At 44.8% G+C, this 22,890-nt stretch overlaps 1 protein-coding gene across 3 annotated transcripts in view; it reads right to left on the bottom strand.

Moving 5' to 3' along the window:
- UST (uronyl 2-sulfotransferase) overlaps window positions 1-22,890 on the bottom strand; it is a 281,093-nt gene that overhangs the window by 44,183 nt on the left and 214,020 nt on the right. For all 3 annotated transcript variants that reach the window (XM_045188889.3, XM_024551949.4, XM_045188888.3), the window contains exons 6-7: window positions 14,524-14,621; window positions 12,461-12,618 (exon numbers count right to left, since the gene is read on the bottom strand). In XM_045188889.3, coding sequence (XP_045044824.1) covers window positions 12,461-12,618; window positions 14,524-14,621 — 256 coding nt within the window. The remainder of the gene's footprint in view (window positions 1-12,460; window positions 12,619-14,523; window positions 14,622-22,890) is intronic.

Raw genomic sequence — 22,890 nt, 5'->3', positions numbered from 1 at the left:
AACATTTGTTATATGAGCTGCTGCTACCGCTACTCAGGCAGCTGCTGCCGAGAACCCCTCTCAATGGCTGCTTTCTCTTAGGGCCAAGAGCTGGCTGACAGTGCTCTCGAACCGAGCCCCCCGCCCACCCCCAGTGCCGGGAAGTGTCCTTGCATTGCAGTGGGGAAGTGACATGTGACAGCACAGGAGCTTCAGGTGCATGCATCCACCAAATTACACTGGAATGTGTTGGAATGTGTCTCCGGATGGTTGTGCACCCCGCCTCGGGTGACGAGTGTCTTTTTACTAGTTCTTATAATTGACCCTCTCTCCCACCAAAGAGATCGTTAACAGGGCCCTGGTCTGTCTTCGAGGTAACTGGAGAGACATAGTAGTTTGGGGCCTCATGATGGCCACATTGTTCAGTAACAACCCAATGGAGTTTAATTAATGAATTATCATTAGATGATCTTGTTTTCGTTCGTTGGTTTTGCTTTTGGAATCTCACCAGTACTGTTTCACCAAGACACAGATGCTGAAGACAGCAGCGCTAAGGTAGCCCGATTCACACTGGCTATGCAGCTATCCCAGGAAAGAAGCGTACCTAAGAGATCTGGCTAAGAGCCATAAACACAAAACTGGTCATCAGAATCTTAAAGTTCAGGTGCTTAGGACATTCCCAGCTAAATGTAGTAGGCTGATTACATGCCTTCAACTCCTCTCCTTTGAAAACCTTCGCAAAAATGACGGTAAAGAATGATAATTTTATTCTTTGTGATTGCAAGATCACAAGAACAAAGAATTGGAGAGTGAAGTCAGAGAAAGACCTCAACCAATTTCTGGAAGGTGAAAAGCGGTTGGAGGAATATATTTGAGCAGAAGTAGCACATCTGAAGCGGTGGCGGAAGGGGACCTACGTCAGGAGGGACAGCTCTCCCCACAGAACCCCTGACACAGACAGGGTGGCACCAGGTGTCCCGGATGGAAAGCGGGGCATGAGGCAGTCAGATATCTTGTGAAGCTTCTTTCCCCATTCTGCAGGGCATTCTCCGTGGCCTCCGAGAAGCCAATCTTAGTACTGGTTTCCAAAGAATTTGGGCAGAGGCTCCAGACTGATCTGCTAACCCACGGGAGAGAAAGGAGAGGCACGGACTAAAAGAAGGACAATTAAGTGAATGGTACAGTGCATGAGGGTCTTCCGCTTCTGTTCCCCCACCAGCAACCACATGTACATCCCCCTCCCCTACCCCCAGCTAACCTCCCACCCCCAAGGAAATGTTTAGGGAATCCTTCCGTGGGAAAACTGAATCAGCACCAGAGAAACAAGACGTACAATCACTAACAAATGTTTTGTTTTTTTTTTCCAGCAAACCGTCTAGTGCTGCTTGGTCATGCCAAGTGGAGTCCGTTAGCCAGTAAGCCTCTCCCACTGCTCAGTCCTTTCAACGAGCTCTTTGGCGCCTCACCCTCAAATACAAATCCTGACGAAAGTCACCAAGGAAGCCTTTAGACTGGGAAAGAGGCCCAGACCAACGAAAACAGTGAAGAGGAACTTGGAGCAGATAGAAATAATGCAGGGAAAGAATGGAAACCTTTTTTTAAATTTCTGTAATTTTCAGACCTTTAAGGTAATATTGCATCTAACAAATTAGAAGAAGATCTTATGTAAAAAGAAAAAGTATTTAAAAAGAGTTATTGGAAAAGAAGAAATTCAATAGACTGATAGGAATACACATCGAGGAACTGTTCCAGATGTAAACATTTGAAGAGATGAAAATTTAGAGAGGAAAAGATAATAAAGCACATAGAAAGGGAGAGCGTAGGGACCCCAAAATCCGGCCAACAGCATTCCAGAAATGCAACAGAGAAAAGGGTGGCGATAAGATCACAAAAGAAATAAAACAAGAAGCATTCCCAGGAATGAAAAACGTGAATGTTCAGCTTAAAAGTGTCTGCTGAATACTCGGCACACTGAGGCTATTGTTACAAAATTTCATGAAAGGAATATAGGGAAGACTCCAGGAGAAAGAGAGAGGAAACAAAATCAGAGAAAAAGAGGTGGAAAATGGAATGTGGGCAAGAAGAAATCCACCCGCAGCCACCATGGGCGACCCAGTGAGAGAGTGGAATTCGGAGTCTTCAAGCGGTCAACGACTCAGGGAATTTACCTCCTTCCATGTACCTTTGATGGGGGAGCAACTTGAAAATCGCCCGGAATGAGATGAGTCATTAAATCAGGAAATAGGATTCATGGGATTCAAGAGAACAGGGACCCAGCACAGCCTTGTGGTAAAGGGAAGTTGCCAACGAGCCAGGTTGAAACAGGAAGGCAGAGCTCTGGGTGGAGGAGAGGAGTGGCCCGGGGCTGGGGGGACAATGGGATGGTAATATTGAAAAAATATATATAAAAAGTAAAATGGATACAACAGCTCTAATGGCACATATGAAAATTTTGATAGAAATAAATCTAAGCAAATGAAAACAAAACCAAGGCAATAATTAATTCCAGGGAAACTGACAAATTATGCAAGAAATGAAACAAAATGACAGCATGCTACTTGGATTGACGACAGACAAATGCATACATCACAGTCACATAAACAGGGACTATGCACCTAAAACGCGGCCATGGCCATATTAGGAAGACTGAGGGGAGGAAGGAGAGGTACGGGTGATGGAATATGAGAACTGAAAACAATGTCTCAGATAAATAAACCAAGAAGCAGCAGCCTGCACATACTAGTTATAAATAGTGTGGTGATTATCAGAAGAAACTGCTAACTGGGCCGAGAGGGTTTGCCTCTGCAGAACCAGACTTCGTGACGGGGAGGGCTGGCGTGGGAGACTGCTGCTTTTCATGACACATTGTTAGTACTACTTTATTTTTAATCGCGTGCACACATTACTTTCCTACATAAAATGTTAGAAAACAGGGAGGTGAAATTCTGGGAGCACATCATGGTTTGAAACGTAGCCACAGTGGTGTCTGGCTCGGACGCGGCAGCAGAAAGAAGTACCTAGCAGCCCCGGGTAAACGCGGGGGAGGTGAGACTTTCCCTTCGGAGCATCTGAAGCCCCTACGCACCAAGTAAGCCTCTCCCACTCTCATCCGTAGGGAGTTATCCTGAAGTTCTCTGTGGGTTTGTGCACAGTGAAGTGCCTGCACTGAATACAACCCACGAGGAGCCACAACACCAGCAGTGTTCTGCGTGCAGGTGTGTTTGCAGGTGGTCGCTGTGTTCTCGCACGGCCCGATGCCATTTGATGGATGTGAAAAGCTGGGGCATTATATGTTGATCGCATGTCTGAGGTATTGAAAAAATACAGGCCAGGAAATGGTATTTTTAATTTGAAAAAGATTTAGGCGAACAAAAATAGAAGCTTCCATGATAAAATGTTGAGTCATACAAAAATGGGTAAGGATTGTATTTCACCCCAGCTGGGGGTACATTTTATAAGCAAAGAATGTCAGCGAGGCAAGGCCATGAGCCAAGGGCACAGAGACAGCTCTGAGATCTCTGCCTACTGCCCTTCCCACATCAGCACAGGAACCTCTGTGGCGACAGGGGCCTCGGCATGAGGGCAGGGAGGTCACAGGGTCTTTTATAACAGACCTACGGTCACCCTCTGGGGCCAGGTCTCTCTTTCATCTGTTTTCTCCAGGCTGTAGAAGCATTTCGGCTTTGCAGAGTTTATCAGGAAAGTCCAGAAACTGAAATTTGTGGTGACTAATTTTACCCTTAGTAATACTCTTACTCAGTGCAGAGCACATTACTGTCGACCTCAACTAAACACTAAGTACAAGTGATTGAATTCTTAAGAAGAGAAAATTCACCTCTACACCCAGATATAGTTAGCCAGGTTTTTGTTCGGGGAAATGAATCATAAGAGAAGAGTGCGCACCCCCACGCCTAGCCACACTGTGTGAGTGCGTGTGTCTAGGGGGCATCTGGGGTTCTCCAGAGGATGGGGTTGGGATGCAGCCTAGCTCAGTTTCCCAGGGATCATGGAGTGGGAGGTGGGGGCTAGGGGAGACTTCTGGGACGGCGATGCCAAGGCTCCCAGCGAGGGAGGACAGGAAGACCAGAGCCAGTATCAGGGGACCCAGCCAGCTCATGCCTGGGTGAGGGAGTGACTGGTAACTGAAGGGACGTCCATACTGGTGGGAAAGGGGGATCGAGGCGGTCAGGCGGGGCAGTGGTTGGGGTCTGGAGGGGTGCAGTGGGATCCCCCGTGGGACAGTGCAGCATCAACTGGAGTCAGTGGGTGCCCCTGGCTGAATCTCAGGTGAAGAGACTGGGAAATAAGCGATTAGAAGAAACTCCAACACAGGGGCCTGGCAGGATCCCTGAGGCACTGCTGGAAGTGTGGGGTCCTCAGGTGGTGGTCAGGCTTAGCAGAGGGCAGGAAATGGGGGGATGACACAGGAACCTCTGACAATGTGGCTTGGCCACTGCCTCTGGGACTGGGTGTGAGTGGCTCAGTTCCAGGCTGTACCACATTGAGAGCTGAGGCTGCCGGTACTTTTCCTTCCTCTGGCAGGGTTGTCTTGGTGGCAGGGTGACTGACTGACCATGAGGATTTGGGGTACCCAGCTCCAAGAGGCAGGGTCAGCAGGGGATGGCCGGACCACTCCTTATGCCTCCCCCGGCCCTTCGTGCCTCCACGCCTGCACTCACATTGTTTTCTTCAGCCTGAAATGCCTCCTCCCACATCCACTCGGTGAGCACTGGGGTGCCCTTCAAGGCCTGGCACAAACCCCTGCACTAGGACGGGTTCCCCCAGCCCTGTGCCTGGCGGCTTCCAGGCTGGTCACTGTTTTCTTTACCTAGAGACGGCCCTTCCCCAGGACTGGCACACTGCAAACACCTCAACACTTGCCAAATGTGCTTGTTGAATTGTTCTGGTATTTTCAGGTGATACCTGCTATTTAAACATCAGTTTTCACAGATGAGAACTATTTTGGGAGAGTTATTACTAGAAAATCAATGTCTGTAAGTTAAGTCCTGTTTTCCTGTTAATTGCAGGAAATAGCATTGATGATGTCCTCTCCTGGGGAAGGGAAGGGATGGCCCCAGGGCAGGGGTAAATTAATAAGCAAAATCCACTTAAATCCATTTAAAAACATAATTCAAGGTAATTATTATCTCCAACAGAATTTACAATTATAGTTAAAGAGGTCAAAAGTATATATATGTGATTATATATAGTTTTATTATATATTAATATAAGATTTATTATGCATACCAATATGTTTGTTATATTTTATTATATATTATATATTTTATATCTATAAAGTTAGGCTGCAATTTAAGCTGTCATGAAATCCATTAGACACATTTAGACACATTTAGAGGCTGAATCCTCATAAGAAGGAGACATTGCCGTGAGCTGAAGAAGTTCAGTCTGTGGTTAGAGAGTTCCCTTCAGGAGAGTATTTGCTAAAGAGCTCTAAGCATTTAGGAGTTAATTTAAAGGGGGCTTTACATTATGTGTGAATTTTAACTATTTACTCAACAGATACAGTTAAAACAGTCATATGAGTTTAGTTGTCACTTTTAGACACTATTTTAGAAGTTTAGCAATACTGTTCCCTACCACTCCCCCATCCGCACCAGAAAGATACCAAACGCTGTCAAATGGATCCATTTTCAAAATTATTTCCTTCTGTGTGGATTACCACACACTGACTTAAGATAATACCTTGGTGATAGGTGACAATTTCTGAACTCACATTCCTTTGTGAACAAGGTAGTCTCTTTGAGGGCTGGCGAGGACATGGAGAACAGAGAACCCTAGTCACTGCTGGTGGGAATGCAATTGTGCTGCCACTGTGGAAAACAGTTCGGAGGTTCCTCAAAAAAGTGAAAATGGAACTGCCTTAGGACTCAGTGATCCCACTTCTCGGTCTACACCTGAAGAAACCCCAAACACTAATTCGCAAGAACATATGCACCCTTATGTTCACTGCGGTGTTCTTTACAGCTGCCAAGATATGGAAGCAACACAGTGCTCATCGATATACAAGTGGACGAAAAAGGTCTGGCACATATACACAATGGAATATTACTCAGCCACAACAAGTGACATCTGACCATTTGCAACAGCGTGGATGGACCTAGAGAGTCGTATGCTAAGTGAGATAAGGCAGACAGAGAAAGACAAATATCAGATGATTTCGCTCATATGTGAAATCTGAAGAACAAAGTAAAGGAACAAACAAAAAAGAAACAGACTCACAGATGCAGAAACAAACTGATGGTTGACAGACAGGAAGGGAATTGGGTGAAAAAGGTGGCAGGATTAAGAACTATAGACTAGTAGTTACAAAACAGTCACGGGGATGTGAAGCTCAGCACAGGGAATAATATCATAAAAACTATGCACGGTGCCAGGGGGTACTTGGGGAGACTTTGTAAAGCACATGACTGTCTAACCACTGTGCTGTACACTTGAAACTAAAACAAAATAACGTTTAATGTAAGCTATAAGTTAAAAATTAAAAAAACATAACCTATAGATTTTATTTTAAGCTTTTACCTTCTATTGCAATATATTCTCTGAGAGTTTAATACTTAACAACCTCTGAGTTAGTTATTAAATATGAAGAATCTTGGGAGCATCATAGCTCACAGTGTCTGTGGTAGTTCTGGGGACAGAAGTGCGAATGTCTGTGGTCACTTAGGACTTGGTAACTGCGGGCAAATTAGTTGCTCAGACATTTTGAATCTTGACTTCTTTCTTTAGAAAATGAGGTAAAGACTACTTGTCTTCCTCACCTCAGGAGGATTCCATCTGAAAGTGCTTTCTAATTCTAACTGTACACTGCTTTGCAAATTATTATGTAGGAGTGGCTAATGTGCTTGTGACCCAAGGCTATAGACTTGATCACTGTATATCAGGAGTTGAGCTGTTTGAATGAACGGATGCACACACACACACACACACACACACTCTTCGGGACCAACACGATTAGACTCCAGCCCACGACATGGCTGCTGAAAAACAAATCTTTACAGAGAACATTGATGCAGATGAGCCAACCGCAGGGTGGTCTGGAATACAGACCTATCTTTATAAATGATAGAGTTCTGTGAACAACTTCATTGGTGTCTGTAGATGTATATAATACGAATTCCTCCTGACCAAGAGCTGTGTCTCTGTCAGGCTCCAGAGCACTCTGAGGTTTGTTATAGCACAAAAGCACGAGGAGATAGGAAACAGAAATGGAAGTGCGAGGCGAGAGACAGCAGCAGTTCAGTCCAGACATTGTAGGACGACGGACTATTTTTATAAAACCAGAGTTGACGGGATACAGTAGTCTGCCTTCATCCACGGTTTTGCTTTCTATGGTTTCACGGTCAACCACAGTCTGAAAATATTTAATGGAAAACTCCAGAAATAAACTATTCAGAAGTTTCAAATTGTGTGCTGCTCTGCGTAGCACGATGCAATCTCCACCCAGCCTGGGACATAAATCATCCCTTTGTCCCCCACAGCCACGCTGTATATACACTATTCACCTGTTAGCCACTTAGTAACCGTCTGGGTTATCAGATCAACCGTGTTCAACCACCCTCATCCTACTCAATAATGGCCCCAAAGCTCAAGAGTGGCGATGCTGGCAATGTGGATGCGCCAGGGAGAGGCCAGAAAGTGCGCCCTTTCAGTGAAAGGGTGAGTCCAGCAAATGTTTTTAGGGGGAGAGATAAAGACCACAAGCACATAACATTCATTAAAGTATACTGTTATTGATATAACCATTCTATCTTTAGTCATTGTTGTTGACCTCTTACTGAGCCTAATTTATAAATTAGACTTGATCATAGGAAAGTATGTAGAGAAAAAAACAGCATATATAGGGCTCAGTAATAGCTACTGTTTCAGACATCCATTGGGGTTTTGGAAGGTATCCCCTATGAATAAGCGGGGGAGATTACTGTATATTTTTTTAACCCACATAAACTTGTTTCATTGTAAAACCGCATCCCCGCCCCCAATTAGCTCTCATATAACACACTTTGGACTCCTGCACTCAGTTGTACTTGGAACCCTTTGATATTCAGGATCCCATTTTTAGGCCCCAAATTGAGCCTAACTGTACATCTGTGCTCAAGCCTTATGCAGATGCGAACTCTGCAGCAGGAAACCACTGGCGCGGCCTGGAGGAAAATGGGGAGGCACCGCCACCTGCTGGACGAAGTTTAATTCATTAATAGCATAATTCTGCACATGCAAAATGAACGGAAGGTTTTAAAAGAACTGAATCTTAGGATCTTACTTAAAATAAAAACTCCATTACACCTTTGGACACCTATCCTATACCTACCAAATAACATAATGTATAACAGCCTGGAAATGCAGCAGTCAGCACAAGTTAATGGTAATTGGCCCCACTCCCATCTCAACGGTGGGATTCATTTAATGTTGAAATCTTTACTCCCTGATATTTCTGGTAAGAGTTCAGACATAAAACCAGATAATTTAAAAAACCAACAGTGACTTGGATGATTTGTGTTTTGTAAGTCCCCAAGTTTGTCATTGTAGTAACAGTTCTGGTGAACTTACTCCCTGTGATTGTTTCAGGGACAAGATGTGTGGTCAGAATAGAGTGGATCCCGTCTCTTAAGTCAGGAATACAATTTCCTAAAGGCACGCAATTTCATAGTCAGAGGTCAGCTGTAACTGGCGAAATCAGTCAAGGTTCATCATTCTCTCATCATTCATTCTCTCTCTCTCTCTCTCTCTCTCTCTCTCTCAGAATTTACAAGAGAGCCTGACGCCCCAGTTCCTCACATGCCCCATCTCTCTCCCTTGATGTGACTGGCAGCCCATAACTAATTATTGAGTCCTTATCATTTGTTGAGCCCTGGGCTAAGGGCTTTGCATGGAGTTGGTCAGGTATGTCTCTCAACAACCCTGTGAAATAGACAGTATTGTTTATGCATATTATACAGCTGGGGAAACCAAGGTTTAGAGGGTTATACTTGTCCCTGGTCACACTGTTGAGGAGCCGAGGGGCAGCTGTAGCTAGGCTGTCAGCTTGAGAGCCTGTGTTCTGATCATTCTGACACCCTGTCGTCTCGACAAAAATGCATAAGGCATGCAGAGAAGGGGCTGGGCATCGTGACCAGAGAGTTTGAGATGGGATCCCATTGTGGATCTTTTGAACATCACTAGTTATGGGGAAGAACCGATTCTGAACAAAAAACTGCATCCAGGATTCCGTTGTGTCCTCTAGGTGGCGATAGCCTACAAAACTAAACCTGGAAATCACTACGGAAGGTAGAAAGAGCAGCCTTAAAATGTTCTGTGATATTTTAGTCTTACAGTAACTCAGACCTTAGAGATCATCCACCCAAAGATGCACTTGCCCTGGGTCCTGGCAGAACTGGACCAGAAAGAGGACTAGAAGTCTCTTCTAACTCCCACCTCACTGTTCTTTTCTTAATGAATGACTATTCTTTATGAGACACAGGCCAAGCCTTAATCATGTAGTATTTGTTTTAACTTAGCAAAGACAGTTTTTATTGCTAGATGAGCACTTGTATTTTTCCTGTAGGGTACTACATTAAAATTTCCTTTCTACATACTTGCTGTTACTTTCTATGTAAATGTCTTCAGATTTAAATACTGCAGAGCAAATGAACTCAAGAGTGTGTGCTATTATACTTCTGGTGGGAGGTCTGATTACCATTCCTGCCGAGTACAAAGATAATATTTAAATTTGTACTCTATTTATCGTCATTGTTTATAAAACATTTAAGTAAGCCATCATCTTTAAAAACAAAGCACCCAATTTATAAATGAACTTAAATTGTCAAAAATTAGTCATTTGTTTGGAATTACACATTTTTCCTTTGTAATAGTTGGTGGCCTGACAAAAATTGCCATGAGAATATTTACATTTGTAATGCAAATGGGTTGAGAATAAATGCTAATGTAATGTTAGTAGCAGAAAGTATTTAAAATACAGGGTTAAAGGATTGGACACAGGTGTTTTCAGGTGCCCTGGAAGGAGGAAGGTAAGAGCTAGCATTAGGTCATATAGTTAGTTCCATGTCCGGCTGCTAGGTGGCGCTATTGAACTAGAACAGCTCAGTTCTTTGCCAAGTCAAAGGTTTATGAGAGGGCTGTTTATATGACCGTTCCTATCACAAATATTCACAAAATCTCTGTCTTCAATTTGTTTATTTACTTTCACCTTTAACACCACTGTGATTTTAGCTCCAAAGGAAATTATGACTAAGAAAAATATTGATAGCCCACAGGGTATCCATTTCAGACCATGAAACAGTGGAAGTGACTGAAGAAAGAATCACTCAGAGGTTCCTCGGTTGTGTTTACAATGTGAGGTCGCTGAAGAGTGATTCTGGGGTGATATTCAGAATATTTAACAACTGGTTCCATTCAGGAACTGAATTCGGGCCCGGGTCCTGAAGACCCTCTCTGTACTGTGAATCACCCCTTTCATTACTTCATTGTTGGGGGGATGGTGCGGGGTGCTGAAGGCAGTATAGATGTGTTTCACGATTTAGCCACTAGCACAGCTGGACGGTGCCCCTTGGTCCCCCATTGGCCCTGGGTGTGTAGAAACCTCTCATCTCACTACACAGGAGTATCAGACGTCCCTTATTCTCTTAGAGGAAGCCTCAGAGTCTTACTACACTGCTATGCCCCACTCGAAGGGAAAACAGTCTTGGGTTTATAGGTGGAAAGATTGCAGCTAGAGGCAAACGGGCTAATGGTAATTCAGTTTTCAGAAATATGTTCTCCTTTAATTAATGTGCCTACAGGTCATGGGGCCAAGGCCCACAGTTTTTGAGAAGTCATACATTTAAGCGAAGCAAACAGTTAGAGGTCAAGGTGATACAACCTGGTGATAGCAGTTCAACAGGGTAAGCTTTTCGTTTGTGGTTTATATGTATTTAAGAGGGACAAAGATAAAAATGTCCTCATCTAAGTGCTCAGGTCCACACCCCCGAGGTCGACCTTCGGTGGCCTGAGCTGTGGCGTCCTGGGACCTGGAATAGTGTTGGTTCCAGGTCCCAAGATGTGTGTGACATGGGCGACTGATACTCTCCCCAGATGCTGGGACAAGGGTGGGTTCGTCTCATTTGGCAACTATGTGTCTGCAGGATTCAGTTGGCCTTTTATCTCTTACTGTGTATTACACACACATCCGCTCTACAACACGATGAAGCGAGGTAAAATAACACAGAATGATGTAAACCTTTTCATGAAAGGAATCTAATTTAGGATAAGACCCCCCCCCTCCTTGCACAAAGACCAGAGCCGTCTAGTCTTACTGAACTAAACATTGGTCGCAGCAGGTTTCTTTATATTCTTTAACCTGTTTAAATTGTCCATTGTTAGAAGGGCAAAGGAAGACCTAGTTCCCCAAACTGACTATTTAGGGTTTATTATGCTTCTGGTTCTTACAAACACGTTTCCTGCTGAGGAGACACACCTGCAGGGCACCTCGAGGTTCCCGGTCATGTTCCTGCATGTACATGCATGGGGATTTATCTCGGAACGAGAGAGCTGGGAGACTAGGGCAGCATCCGCCAGCCAGCCATCTTCCTCCAGCACAAATTATGGCACAGGACCGAAGGCTCCTCTAGGCGAAGACCAGATACCCTGGGCATCCTACCTGCCAGTGACGCAGGTGTGGTGTGGGGCCCCTGCCTGGCTGTGGAATGGGAGGCAGCAGGCTGCACTGGAAGGGCCTTTCAGCTGCAGTTACTTCCCCGCAGCAGAATTCTGCCTCCCGTTTCAGAATGACAAAACAACAAAACAATCAACAGACTAGTGACCAAACGTGCACGGCTTGCTGTGGCAGCAGAAGATTAAGGAGAATAGGAAAGAAAGAAACAATGCCGTTTGTCTTTCTCTCAGGATAAAATAATAATAACAAAAGTAAATAAATTTCTGAAGGTAATTCTATTTGCGGTGGCACTATGGGCAACCTTTGTAGTTGCTTTGCTGCCTTCTCTTTCTTGCTTCTAATTTGGAAGCCACTCCACTTGGCAGAATAAAATCATAATTGTATTTTCAGTTTGCTGATCTGTCTATTCTATTTGCCAGGATTTTGTTCGCCCGGGCACTTTTGTCAAATAGAAACAGACCAGAGACACTCCAGCGCTGGGAGAGGTTTCTATACTCCCACACCTCTCCATCAGAGGATGCCAGACATGCACCAGTCCGCTCATTAGTTCACCCAGCAACTCGCTCAGGACAAGGCTGATGGACACGGGGCCAATTTCACTTTCCAAAGGCAGAGATGGCCCCACCAAGCCTTTAAAACATGGCGAGTTTATATTTGGACCTGAAGCTCAAGGCTTTTACATTTGTATCTCGTGGTTCTAACCTTGCTTTGCAAATCAGGGGAACAGAAGAGCTGATTTCACTCCTTTATATCCTGAGTCCTTTTCAAGGTGGGTAACACTCGGAACAGGGAAGAGCTTGCTAACAGAGTTACCTGGGTCTTTGTAGATACTGAGCACGCCCTTGAAGTAATGAGGTAAAAATCTTTCCAGTAAAAGCAGCACATCTTCCAACTCTTCAAGAATCCCCACGAGCAGGAAGTTTTCATTCACGTTCAGTTTTGCTCTTTCAAGGGCCCACTCGCCAGGCTCCCTTTATGGATATAAAAACCAGAGATTCATTTTTGCAATGCAGCAACAGCATGCTGAAAGTATCTCTCTTCTGCCTAGTCACCCCCATTTGTATAAGGCCAACCCCCATTTTTTTCAAGGACCGGCTGATGGAGCTGCCAGCAGCAACTTTCCCTGGCCCTCCCGACGGGCACCCTCGCCCTTGTCCTCCCCACCTGCTCACTGCTATCACTTTCCCCTGTGTGCCCGGCCCTCGACCTTACTGACCCTGGTCCACATATTTGTTGGAAGAAGGATACAGACACAGGCAGTTAGGTCTTAGTTCTAATAAACCTGGATCAAAGGATGATTAGAATGACTTTTTAATAAGAAGACCACACAAATAAAATGAAGATAGAAGTTTTGAAATATGAAACTTACTGACATAGGATTTCAGTGGGACTCAAAATGGGGGTCAGGTCATGGCTGCTAATCATCTTATTCTTTTAAAGAGTTTAAAGACAATTTATCTCAATTATAGAAAGAAAACAGCCTCATCTCCTTTGCAGAGCAGCTCTCCAAGCGGACAAAGTTGTGAGTGAGGAAGAACGGGGATCGAAGGAGCGGGGCTCCAGGCCTGGCTGACACTCACCGTCTCAGGGAGCAAGGGCACGCCAGGAAGCAAGGGCACGCCAGGGTTCTCTTTTGGAAAATTGTAATAATAGCCCTTACCTAACTCAAGTAATTGTTGTCAAGGTGGGACAAAGTGACATTTCAAAAGAGTTTTTGAAAATCATGGTGTCTGATCCAAGATAAGACAGCATGAGTACTCTCTCCAAGATTAGGAAATAGATAATTAAGAAAATGCTTGAGGGAGTTAGTTAGTATCATGTTTCCTGGAATGAATATCTTCATTGTGACAGAAAATGAGTCATTTGGCCCTAAACTGTCTGAGTATCTGAAGCACTGATCTCGAACCAGGTGTCCTTTATTCCAGGGGCGAGATGGCGGGGAGGCCTCCTCAACTCAGGAAGTTTAGGGTGAAACAGAAAACTGACAATTCTAGTCCCGGAATCCCGACCATAAACAAACTCTTGTGTTGGGGAAAACTCAACACAACAACAATAACCACTGTGTCAGCGAAAAGCGCAGTGACTGAGCTGCAACTTGGAAGCAGCTATCTCCCCTCGGCCTCTTCAGGAACACAAGGACCTTCTAATTAATGTTTTCTCTGGGGGAAAATATCACTCCTGGTAACAGGGTTTATTTCCCACCAAGCAAACAAAGAGAGTCGTCATTGTTACCACCATTTCTTCTGCAGGCCGCACATTTGTCTAGCACAGTGGATTTCAACTGCAGCCAGACCACGGTCACCTGGGGGGTGGTCACGAAGGCCTTCCCCACCCTGAAGAGACTGGGATCAGCAGGGGTTTCCTAACAAGTGCCCCCAGGATGTTGAGGCAGGAGGTGGGCAGACGGCCCCCTGAGGGCCCTACGATCTGAGTAAGTCACTCTCTAAAGAAGGTAATCACTAGGAAGTACTTTCTTCTCTTTCTTCTAAGTATGTCTCATGAGAGAAATGCTATCAAATTTTGGGTGTGAACGTTTCAGCCCCGATCAGACACGCCACACAGGCCAGGACCGTTGTTGACGAGGTACAGTCACTAAGGAGGAGCAGGCTGGTGCTCACCCCTGGTCCTTACTATCTCATGGCTCTGTAGCAATAAGTATAAAAAAAAGAATTTGTTTGGCATTCCAGGGGCACAGCTTTATGGGGTGGTTCCCAAGGGCTTTGTCAGAACTGGACTTGTTGATTTTATTTATTTGTGGGCCATTCAGAGTCTCAAATAAGGTCTTCAAACACTAACAGTACATATTAACTTAATTCTGAGAGGTTGAGAGACAAGAGATCCTGCCACCGTAGTCCCCGCAAGCCTTCCGTCTTTACCTGCATCGGGGATGCTGTCCACAAAAATACGGAATGATGTAAAATAACCGGGGGTTGGAGCACTCAGGGTAGTTTTCAAGAATACATTCGTTGATGTCCTGGAAGAGAAAACAGCCGTGAGAGGCCCTGTAGCTTCTGTAAGCACCTCGTCAAATGCCACACAGTGCGAGTAACGAACGTCGGTGCGTGAGTGCCCTGAGTAAGCCTGAGGAGATGTCGAGAACTCAGAGAGTTGCTGGGAATGCTTCCTTTGCCCCTCACGCCCTGCTGTTCCACTGGCCTGGTGCACAGACGGCCAGAGCATCTCAGGGAGTGCTGGTTCTGGTGGGTAAGCCGCGCCTGCGTGTGTCCCAGAGGACCGGAGTCTTCTGCTCTCTCCAACATCTGGAGGGCAGTTCTAGCCCCTGTGGCTTGGTGTGGCCGCAGCAGTTACCAGCCAACTGGTAGGTATACAGTTGGTACTAAACACATATTTGTTGAATGAATTCAGTGTGACTTAATTCTTAACTCATTCCAACTTAACCTGAGATCCCTGTACAGCTAGTCCTGTAGAAATGCATTTCCCTGTGTATCCATACGCCCAACAAATAATCACTAAGTGCCTACAATAGTCGCAAACAGGGTTTGCTCATTTTGGAGGGGCTGTAAAATCGTTTCTAATGTTGTTTTAGGTTAGAAGGTGACAAGACGTTTGTATACAGACTTCTCTCGCTTTCACGGGTAGCAGTTGTGATTCCCTGATTTTCTATTCCTCTCTTCCATGGGGTTCATTAAACATGGACTCTCTGTGAGCATCACAAGAGCCTGCCATGGTTGCTGGGGGCCAACAGGAGGGCTAACTCCATCAAGGCAGATGATACCCTAGCTCAGACACTGTTTCTTAGCTGTTTCTAGGGAGAAAAGATAACCCAACTCACAAACACACCAACAACTATGGGTGTTTTTCCATAGACGACACTGTCAAAGCAAATCAAGCGAGGGTGTTAACTTGCAAACATGGTCACATGGTTGATGGAGCTTATCAGTCATTTGAAGCCACTGTATCTGATATGACAGGGGTAGGCGGCTATTATCAATTTTTAGTTTAAGTTGGGAATATGAAAAATATAACTTAAATTTTTTTACAATAACCCTTTCTCCCTACCCTTCACGCTATGCTTATTCGGTTTATATATTGATTAAATAAATGACATAATTCCAACACCAAATTCAACTGGAACAAGCAGACTCAGCAGCAAACACACTCGAAGCATTTGAGCGTACCCCGTGAAGCAGAGGTACAGTCCCGAGAAAGACCAACTGCTCCTTGACTTTTGTCTGGATAAACCCATCACAAGTTGAAAATATCGTAAGTCAAAAATGCATGTAAAACACATAACCTACCAAACATCGTAGCTTAGCCTAGCCGACCTTGAACATGCTCAGAACACTTACATCCGCTGTGGTTGGACAAAATCATCTTGTTGCCACTACCCAGAATCACGAGACCATACTGTACAGCCCATCACTAGTCCAGGAAAAGATCAAAACTCAAAATACGGTTTCTACTGAATTCACAGTGCCTCATTGTGTATAGAAAGCCATTAAAAATGCATGATGTCAGACCCAAAATACCGTTCTAAGAAAATTTGACAGAGAGATAAGGATCTTCATTGCTAAAAGATTTATTACAACAAAATATGGCAGAACTTAAGAGTTCCTTACTGGGAGACTGATTCGCAGGGATGATCGGGCACTTTTCTACAACGAAACCTGAGCACCCGGGGAGGATTAGGAACATCTACGTGTACCATCCTGAAAAGTGTCCGTGATGAATTTTCAAATGAAAATATGTCAATTATAAGGTGATATAAACATGCAGGACAATTTGCTTACATAAACACAAACATCTGGAACGATATACATCAAACTGTTTAAAGTGTTATTTATGGTGGTAGATGTAAAAGTATATGGGAATCCATTGAACTTACACTTTATTCATTTTTGGAAATGTTAGCTTTTATTATAATGCATGTATTGCACTTTTGCCATCAGAAAACTATAAGGAGGCTACACATTGTAAAACAAATCCAAGCTTGTATGGGAGGGTGACCCGGCTTTGCCAGGAAGATGCTCAGACCTCCCTTTGTCCTGCACACTCTGGGGGTCCCCTGGCAGTTGGCCTCCTCTAAGAGCCTGAGCCTGAGGTCAGAGGGAGCTAGTAAGTGGGCCACAGCCAGAGGGGGGGAGCCAGGGGCCCGGCAAGAAGCAGAGCGTGGAGAACTCCGGCCAGAGCAGGTGTGGTCAGAGGCTGAGGCTTCATACCACAGGGTGGAGTAAAGTGACGGTGGTTTAGGGGCTTTCCAGAGATCTGTCCCATAAATAGTCAGCCCCCCCCCACCCCCACCAGAGACCTGTATTAACAGGAGGGACCGGGCAACAAAGCTCTCCCACCGGGACTCTCACAACACCCACGCTTCTCCAGAGTTCCCGTTACAGTGGCCTTTAAAAGCCTTGTGTCTTTCTCTGACGGACTTACTTCACTGAGCATAATGCCCTCTAGATTCACCCACACTGTCGTGAGTGGTAAAATTTTGTTCTTTCCTATGGCCGAGTAGTATTTCATTGTATATAGGTACCACAGCTTTTTCATCCACTCACCTATTGACGGGCACTTGGGCTGCTTCCATAACTTAGCTATTGTAAATAATGCTGAAATGAACATAGAGGTGCGTATGTTCTTTCAAACTGGTGTTTTGGGGTTCTTTGGATATTTACCCAGAAGTGGAATCACTGGGTCATAAGGAAGATCCATTTTTAATATTTTTGAGAACCCTCCGTACTGTTTTCCACAGTGTCTGCATTCCCACCAACAGTGTACCATATGACTTCACTTACATGTGGAATCTAAAGAACAATATAAATGAGCAAACAAAACAGAAACAGTGTCATAGATACAGAGAACAGACTGATGGTTGCCAGAAGGGAGGGGGGTTGGGGACCTGGGTGAAAAAGTTGAAGGGATTGAGAAGCACAAATTGGTAGTTACAGAATAATCACAGGAATGACCACAGGGAATATAGTTAATAATAATACTGTAATGACCATCTACGGTGTCAGGTACTGGAAATATCAGGGGGAACAGGTTTTTAAAAAAATATTTTTATTGATTTGAGAGAGTGAGAGAAAGAGAGAGACACTGGTTTGTTGTTCCACTTATACATTCACTGATTGATTCTTATATGTTCCCCAAACAGGGATTGAACTCACAACCTTGGCGTATTGGGACAACGCTCTAACCAACTGAGCTACCCGGCCAGGGATTCGGGGGAACACTGTGTAAAGTATGTTATTATCTAACCACTATGCTGTACACGTGAAACTAATACAAAGTAATACTGAATGTAAACTGTAATTAAAATTTTTTTAATTAAAAAAATAAAAGAACTCATGTCCTGAGTATTTGTGTAGGTGGTGAGTCCCTGAGCAGAGACCCTGTGTTCACTGAGCCTCAAGCACTTAGCACCCTGCCTGGAAAAAGCAGGGACATGATAAATATTCAATAAATAAATGAACTAATGGCAGAGGAAAAAGCCAAGACACACAGCCCTGCTTCTGTCCTCAGAGAGCCTGGCCTGGCTCGCAGGGGTTGGCAGAGGACATCCTCTGGCTGGGGTGGGGGTGGGGAGGGTGGAGGAGCGGCAGGGGCCCACAGAGGCCAGTTCCCAATTGGGATCCACAAATAACCTCACAAGGTCAATTCCTGGGAAGACATAAATTCCTAGTTTAAGAAGTGCCGTTAACAATTCTTCTTTTCTTAGATCAAGGCATGTCCCTGGGGGGATTTGAGAGCTTTCCATCCGAGCCCACTAGGCTGATGAATGGTGTTGGCCACAGCCGTCCTTTGCCGTAGGAGGACATAAATACGAGATGACGCAGGTGTAAGACCAAGTGGGAGCTGGGCAGACCCCGCAGCTGTCTGCCTCTGGCTCCGCCACTGCGGACAGTGATGCTGCTTCCAAGCAGCTCAGGATGAGGGGCCGCAGGACACTGCTCCTGGCCACTCACACAGTCCACTCTTACTGGAACCCAGACCACTGGCGAGTGACCTCTCAGTGTCCTGGGAAATCAAATGGGACAAGTGTCAACACAGCTGCTCTTACACTGTTCTGCCCTGACAGGCACCGTCCGGCCCCCTCCCCCACTCCAGTTTCCCCCGGTGTTGATGGATGGTTTTATCTCTGGCATAAGGCTTCGCTCTCCTGCGTTGTTTTACAATCCCCTTTTTATACTCAAGTTCTCTCTCTCTCCCTATATATACTTAGTGTACAGATAAACACTAAGTATATACATATTAAGTATATAGTATATATATTTTTAAAATTTATTTTTCAATTACAGTTTACATTCAGTATCATTTTGCATTAGTGACAGGTGTACCGCATAGTGGATGGACGGTCATATACTTCACGATGGCCCCTCAATATTTCAAGTACCCACCTGGAGCCACACAGTTACTACAATATTATTGGCTATAATCCCTATGCTGTACTTTGCATCCCTGGGACTATGCTGTGACTACTAATTTGTACTTCTTCATCCCTTTGCCTTTTCACCCAGCCCTTCAAACCCCTTCTCCCATCAACCATCAGTCTGTTCTCTGTATCTATGAGCCTGTTTCTACTTTGTTTATTTATTTTGCTCTTTAGTTTGCACATATAAGTGGGATCATATGGTATTTGTCTTTCTCTGTCTGACTTATTTCACTTAGCATAATACCTTCTAGGTCCATCCATGCTGTTCCAAAGATAAGATTTTGTTCTTTTTAATGGCTGAGTAATATTCCGTTGTGGATGGTACACATATATTTTTATATGACTATGCAACTTCATTTTTTTCCCTTTTCATGCAGTGCTTCTAGGGTTAGTTTGCTTTAAACGAACACTTTTATTTTATACTTTGCTCTAAGATTGTCATCATGGTGGATGACTTTGGCCAAGCCAACCCGCTTGCCAGTGCTTGGCCTATGATTTGCTCACCTGGTCCCTGGACGGTGTCCTAAACCGTGGGCACTTCACAGTGCTTTCCCTGGCCAAGACTAGCCCTCTTATAAGGTTAGGTGTGAAGATAAGACCCCACTCTGCTCATATTCCCACATTATTAGGGAAATGAGGTACTGTTTAGATAAAACCTAGACTAATATGGCCTAGGTTTTCTTTGTGGGTTTGTCTTCCGCCTTGACCTTACAGCAAAATCATCTATTGATTTGCTCCTGGCACATTTTTATAGAATGGATTGTGATGAACAACACTAATTTTTTAAATGCCAAAGGGCCCACTGGGTCAATGGACACCCTAGTCACAGCCAGACCCCTGGGGAGGTCGTTCCTGATTCCCTTCTCACCTTTACTTTCCACACTCAATTTTCTGGCCCTGCAATTTGACCCCCACATGGCTTCCTAACCCTCATTATGCCACCCATTTCACACCACAAACCCCTGTTGAGCTCCTCCCCAGCCAGCTGGTATCTCTTCCTCTCACCTCTTCTCCCAGAATGTACTTTCCATGTAGCTGCCCCATGACTCATCTGAAATGCAAATGCATCCATATCACTCTCCTGTTCAAAACCTTTGAAGGGACTCTTGAAAAGACAGTAAGAAATGTTCAGTTAGGGCACTTATTAAAAATGCCAAGTCCCTGGCCCAACTCCCAGCATGTTTGATATAACAGGTTTGGAGTAAAAGGCAAGGAATCTGCATTTTAAAAAAGAACCTCTGTTGATTTTGAGAAGATGGTCACTCTCCATGAACTATCAACGCCGTGCGATTAGGTAATTCCACGCTTTTGCTCATCAGTTTCCCTTGCCTGGAATTTCCTTCCGCCTCTTCCCCTGGACCCACAGGCAGGTCCAGGTTTGGGACTCATTCCTGGCTGACAAGGACTAGCATACTCCAGTCCGTCTAGAAAGAAAGGAAGGCTCCAGAGGCTGGAGAAGACTTCAGGATCTGACAGCAAGTTCAAGGTGACTCCTGGTGAGCCTTCTGAGTAAACAAGGCATGCAGAACCATAGTGTGGTCTGTGGCATCCTACAGTCCCCATTTTAAAAAAGTACCCCCACCTCTCACCAAGTTGACAGTGGTCCCTGAACTTTGTTCATTTCACAGAAGATTAAGTCAAGTCTCCTGTATATTCTCCTTCATTCCACAGTCTTCCATCATTCAACCCTCTCCAATCTTATAGCTAATCCTGGGCCCAGATAGCAGGGATTTAAGGAGCTCCAAGAAAGGGAAAAATCAAGGTACACGCAGTGTCCACGGTGGGGGAGGGAATGCCAGATGGGTGGGGCTGCAGGACTCTCAGCCTTACAGAAGCCAGAAGAGCTGGGCTTTGGCTTGGTTTCTGTATTGAGTTGTATAGAAGATTTCACTACATAAAAAATTCTAAATCTGCAAATCATGGCTTTAGGCCAGCTAGCATGATCCTTTTCCGGGGCCCCATCTGATCACTGGACTTATTCCTTATTTCCAAGGTGCAGGCCCAGCAGGCTGCCTGCTTCTGCTGACTGAGGCCAGGTCTGCTGCCTGTGTCGGAGCCTCTCTCTGTGTTAGTAGTTTCCTTAAAACCCCCGGTACCTCCAGGCAAGGGTGCTCCAACTTGCTTTTCCTAAGTAGCCCCTCCTAAGGCATAGCACATTGCTTCTAAATACCAGGTCTGTCACCAGGCTCTGTTAGGGCCTGATTGGCATGTCATCATGTTGCTACACTTCAACTTGCCCACTGCCGCCTTATGTTCTGCCTATTGGATGGATCATGGCCCATAGTAGGCACGAGGGTCCGAGTCCCACCCTATCACACTGCTCCTTCCTATGCCCTATACAAGGTGATTCTGACTGTAGGGTCCAGGGAGTCTGATCTCACTAACTGGACCCTACAATTAAAGAGCACCTTATGGAAAAAACAAAAATATGAGAAAGCATGTTTCCATCCCTCTCCTTCCTAGGGTCCAGGCTGTTGAGAGTTCTACTTTTCTCTCAACTCTACCCTTTAAGAAAAAAGGGGACTTCCAAGCCCTTGTTAACAAGGGGAACAGTAGGTTTTTCATGTGTATAAAAGTATTCAATGCTATGTAGTGTTTATATTCTAAATGTCAAAAAGACCTTTTAAATTACATGGTATCTTTGATTAAGAAGAAATTTAACTTATTGTCATTTAGGTCTCTAGTGTCAATTCCGTAGTTACTTTAGTTTTCGTTATCGGTTGTGAATGAATGGAAGCTCTTTGGGATTACAAAAAGCTGGGGCATCAGCCTGGCCCTCAGGAAGGCATGCTGCTCACTGGCGGGGTGCTGGGCAGGTTTCCCAAATTCAGCCCTCCGGGTTTCTGAAAGCCACACCTGCTGGGTCCAGTGCCGTTCCAGGCTTCAGGGCAGGAAGGGCTGCCAAGTATGCGGAGTTTTGCCAGATTGTGTGGTTATTTGATTAAGCGGATAAGTGTCTACAGATTCTAGTGTAAAAACACTGGGTCCAACCCAGTTTTATAAAAACATTTTCAAAGGTAAAAGTGGAATACATTATCAGTCAGTAGGTCTCAAAATTATAGTTTTTTTGGCTAATCATCATTTTCCTTCCTTCTGCATACGAGGTCTGGAACATTAGCACAAAGAACGTCTTTAAGCAGAGGTTAGCGCCAGAGAGAGTTACTTAAGAAACCATTTGATACCCTAAATTTTGTATAAGTGTGACATTTTATGAGAGTATCTTGACAAAAAGTTTCAGGCATACACCCCCCCCCCCCCCCCCCCCCCCGCCACACACACACACACGAAGTCTGTCCAGAAAGTATCCGACCATGTAGTATGAAAAATAGACACATTTACTAAAGAACATACAAGATATAAGAAACACTGTACATAGGACAATGACACCTCAGTCCCCCTCAAAGTAGGCACCTTGGGACCTCACACAGTTCTCCCAATGGCCAACAGCTGCCTTGTTGTATTTTCTTAAATCTCATCAAAGGTCTGAAATCTCTTCCCTTTCAAAGGTGATTTTAATTTTGGGAAAAGCCAGAACTTGCAGGGCACCAAATCTGGGCTGTAGAGGGGCTCAGTCACCTGGGTGATTTGATATCCCGCCCCCCAAAAATCTGTATAAGGCTTGATACATGAGTGGGTGTGTTGTTGTGATGAAGCTGCCAATCACCAGTTGCCCATAGCTGTGGCTTCCTGAATCATCCGAATAGTTTACACAGAGGAATGTTCAAGCTTAACACAAAATTTGATGCAGATTCATTGCTTCACTCAGTCAGTTTGAATGCGACGGCCACACAGTACACATGCTCACTCAATGACATCTGACTAGTTCAGTGAAGTCGTCATTGCTGACAAATGT

The sequence above is a fragment of the Desmodus rotundus genome, chromosome 11 (assembly GCF_022682495.2).
Source record: "Desmodus rotundus isolate HL8 chromosome 11, HLdesRot8A.1, whole genome shotgun sequence".
NCBI lineage: Eukaryota > Metazoa > Chordata > Mammalia > Chiroptera > Phyllostomidae > Desmodus > Desmodus rotundus.
Note: the sequence above shows the minus strand (reverse complement) of the source record. Positions and strands in the feature narration are given on the sequence as shown.